This window comes from Charadrius vociferus, unplaced genomic scaffold (assembly GCF_000708025.1).
Source record: "Charadrius vociferus isolate BGI_N301 unplaced genomic scaffold, ASM70802v2 scaffold16, whole genome shotgun sequence".
Taxonomy (NCBI): Eukaryota; Metazoa; Chordata; class Aves; order Charadriiformes; family Charadriidae; genus Charadrius; species Charadrius vociferus.
The window spans coordinates 186690-189119 of record NW_009649167.1 but is presented as its reverse complement, the minus strand read 5'-3'; the positions used below and the strand labels follow the sequence as shown (position 1 = coordinate 189119).

The 2430-nt window shown below is 50.8% G+C and overlaps 1 protein-coding gene across 1 annotated transcript in view; it reads left to right on the top strand.

Annotated features, from left to right (window-relative positions):
* The first annotated feature begins 2093 nt into the window (after window positions 1-2093).
* ZAR1L (zygote arrest 1-like) overlaps window positions 2094-2430 on the top strand; it is a 1673-nt gene continuing 1336 nt past the window's right edge. The window contains exon 1 of the mRNA XM_009888417.1: window positions 2094-2426. Within this exon, the coding sequence (XP_009886719.1) occupies window positions 2094-2426 (333 nt within the window). The remainder of the gene's footprint in view (window positions 2427-2430) is intronic.

Here is a 2430-nt window from a genome sequence, read left to right as displayed (position 1 = left end):
CTCCTCAGCGGCCCCGCGCTCCGCCTTCCCCAGCCCTACACGGGGTTGGCGGACGGGGAGAAGCGGGGTGGGACAGCCGCCGGCAGAGGAAGCGCGGTGTTTTCTGTAAATACCTTCCCTCCGCGGGCGATTCCTCTCAATCCTGAAAGGGAGCGTCCTGAGGCAAATGCCGGCCAGCTGCTTTTATTCCCTGTGAGAAGGGAACTATCGACTTACTGTTTAATACCAGTTAGCACCAATGGCTTGGCAGCGAGCAGCGGTGCCGTGCTGGAGTGTTGCTGCTTGCAGAAGTCTCAGCCTCACCCATTTAGTTAGGGGGTTTTGTAGGCCTTGAGATGTGAAATTATTATGGTTGTTATTATGATAAAGAGAATATTATTATCCTCCACATATATGCCTATTCCTATTTTGACTCTTAATACAACTCCTGGCCTCAGCAATGAGTCCTTAAAGTAACTTCAAGTTGGGTGGAAAAGTCTTCCTATCACCAATTTCGAGTTAACCATCTTTGATTTTCATACAATCACAGAATGGTTTGGGTTAGAAGGGACCTTTAAAGGCCATCCAGTCCACCCCACCCCACCCCTGCAGTGAGCAAGGACACCTTCCATAGATCAGGTTGCTCAGAGCCCTATCCAACCTGACCTGGAATGTTTCCAGGGATGGGGCATTGACCACCTCTCTGAGCAACGTGGGACAGTGTTTTGTGTTTTAGCTGGATGTTCATCTGCTCCTGTGTTATAAAGGGGTTTCTTCCTCCCTCTCCATACTAGTCTGTATTTTACACAGTTCTATCACATCACCCACTTACTCATCTGTCACCTTCTTCAGTGTCTCTTCGTGCAATAATTTTTCCACGTCCCTCCTCCTTCCAACAAACTTTACCTTCTAATCCTACAGTGTCCTGGGGAGGTGTGGTAACTGGTTCTTCCCAAAACATTCCAGAGGAAGCCATTGCCCTTGTTTTGAACGATGGCATGTAGTTTTCAATTTAAGCTCCATCCTCCTCCCAATGCACCCCAACAACTTGCTCTTTTTGCGGTCACGCTGCAGTCGTAAGTTCTAACTTGGTCATCTCGATACCATGGTTGTGCTTTAAGCTGATACAGACAGTGCTTTGAAAACCCAAGCATCACGTGGAGCCTTGAGCCATCTCATTTTTAACTATGATGAATGTGTGTTTCCTGAATCTCAGCCCCTTTTTGTTCCATAAAATTGTTGTTTCTTACTCATTTATTTCAGACACTTGAAAGGATCTTTCTCAAGTACGCTGTGACTGTTTAAAGACACCATCTCTGCCAGCTCTTCTCCAGCCCTTACCTTGTTGTCCCTCTGAATTTTATAATGTAGTGCTTCTGTAAAGGTGGTGAGGAGTCCTGCAAAGGAATTATTTCACGTCACAGCAGGTCCAGGGATCTGGGGATTCTGCAGTCTCTAAAGACTCACATACGCAGTTTGGATGATTTAATTATATGATTTTAACTATATTACCTTACAATTGAACTGAAGTGATGCGATTATGGAAGAAGGACTATTAGTCTAAGATGTAAGTGCTTGTATTGCTAAAATTTATTTCATTATAGAGGTATTAAGCCACTTCTCCTGGTATAACTCTTTTCCCTCTGGAGTGTTGTAGTAACTGAAGTACATTCCATCTTTTCCTAAACCACTACAGCTGATGGAAAGGCTGCATGTAGACAGAGAATCCCCAAATAATGGAGCAAAGGGGGATGCTCAGACCTTTTAACACCCATGAAGACTTCTTTTCAGAGCTGTAATCACCTGCTTGCTTTGCTCAGTTGCCTGTGGGGTACCCAGTTTATCTGGGCTTTGTCTCTTTCCCAATCTCCCTTTTCCTTCCCTGAAGGCCTTCAAATGGAGGAGCCGGGAGCGAGCAGGCTCCCCTCGCCATGGAGTCCATCCACTCACCTTCACAGGGCCTGGCAGAGATGGGCTACTCTTTGAGCGCCCTCCCCTCAGCCAGCCTGGATCGGCTGCGGCCAATTTCCCCATCAATTAGCAACAGCTCTCCAGGGAAGATAAAGGCAGGGCGGGGAGGCAGCCAAGACCGACTTTCCTGTGTGACTGCTGTCATGGAGGGCTTTGTCTATTCCCCCTTCGGCACATACCAGAGCTTCAGGGGCGGCCCCCCCCCGGGCCGCAGCCGGGACCCAGCGGTGAAGCAGCCCAGCTGGAAGCAGAGCAAGAGCGGCGGCATCAGCCCGGTCCTGGGCGGGCCCCTCAGCCCGCTGCCCTCCGACTACCTGGACAGCTACCGGCGGGCCCAGCTGCAGGCCTTGCTGTCCCAGGTGAACCCCGGCCTGGCGCCGCGGCGGCGCCGGCCCGTCACCAGGGAGGTGGGGGTGCAGGTGACCCTGCGGGCCGACGCCGCCGTGCAGTGCTCGCTGGGGCCGCGCACCCTGCCCGTCG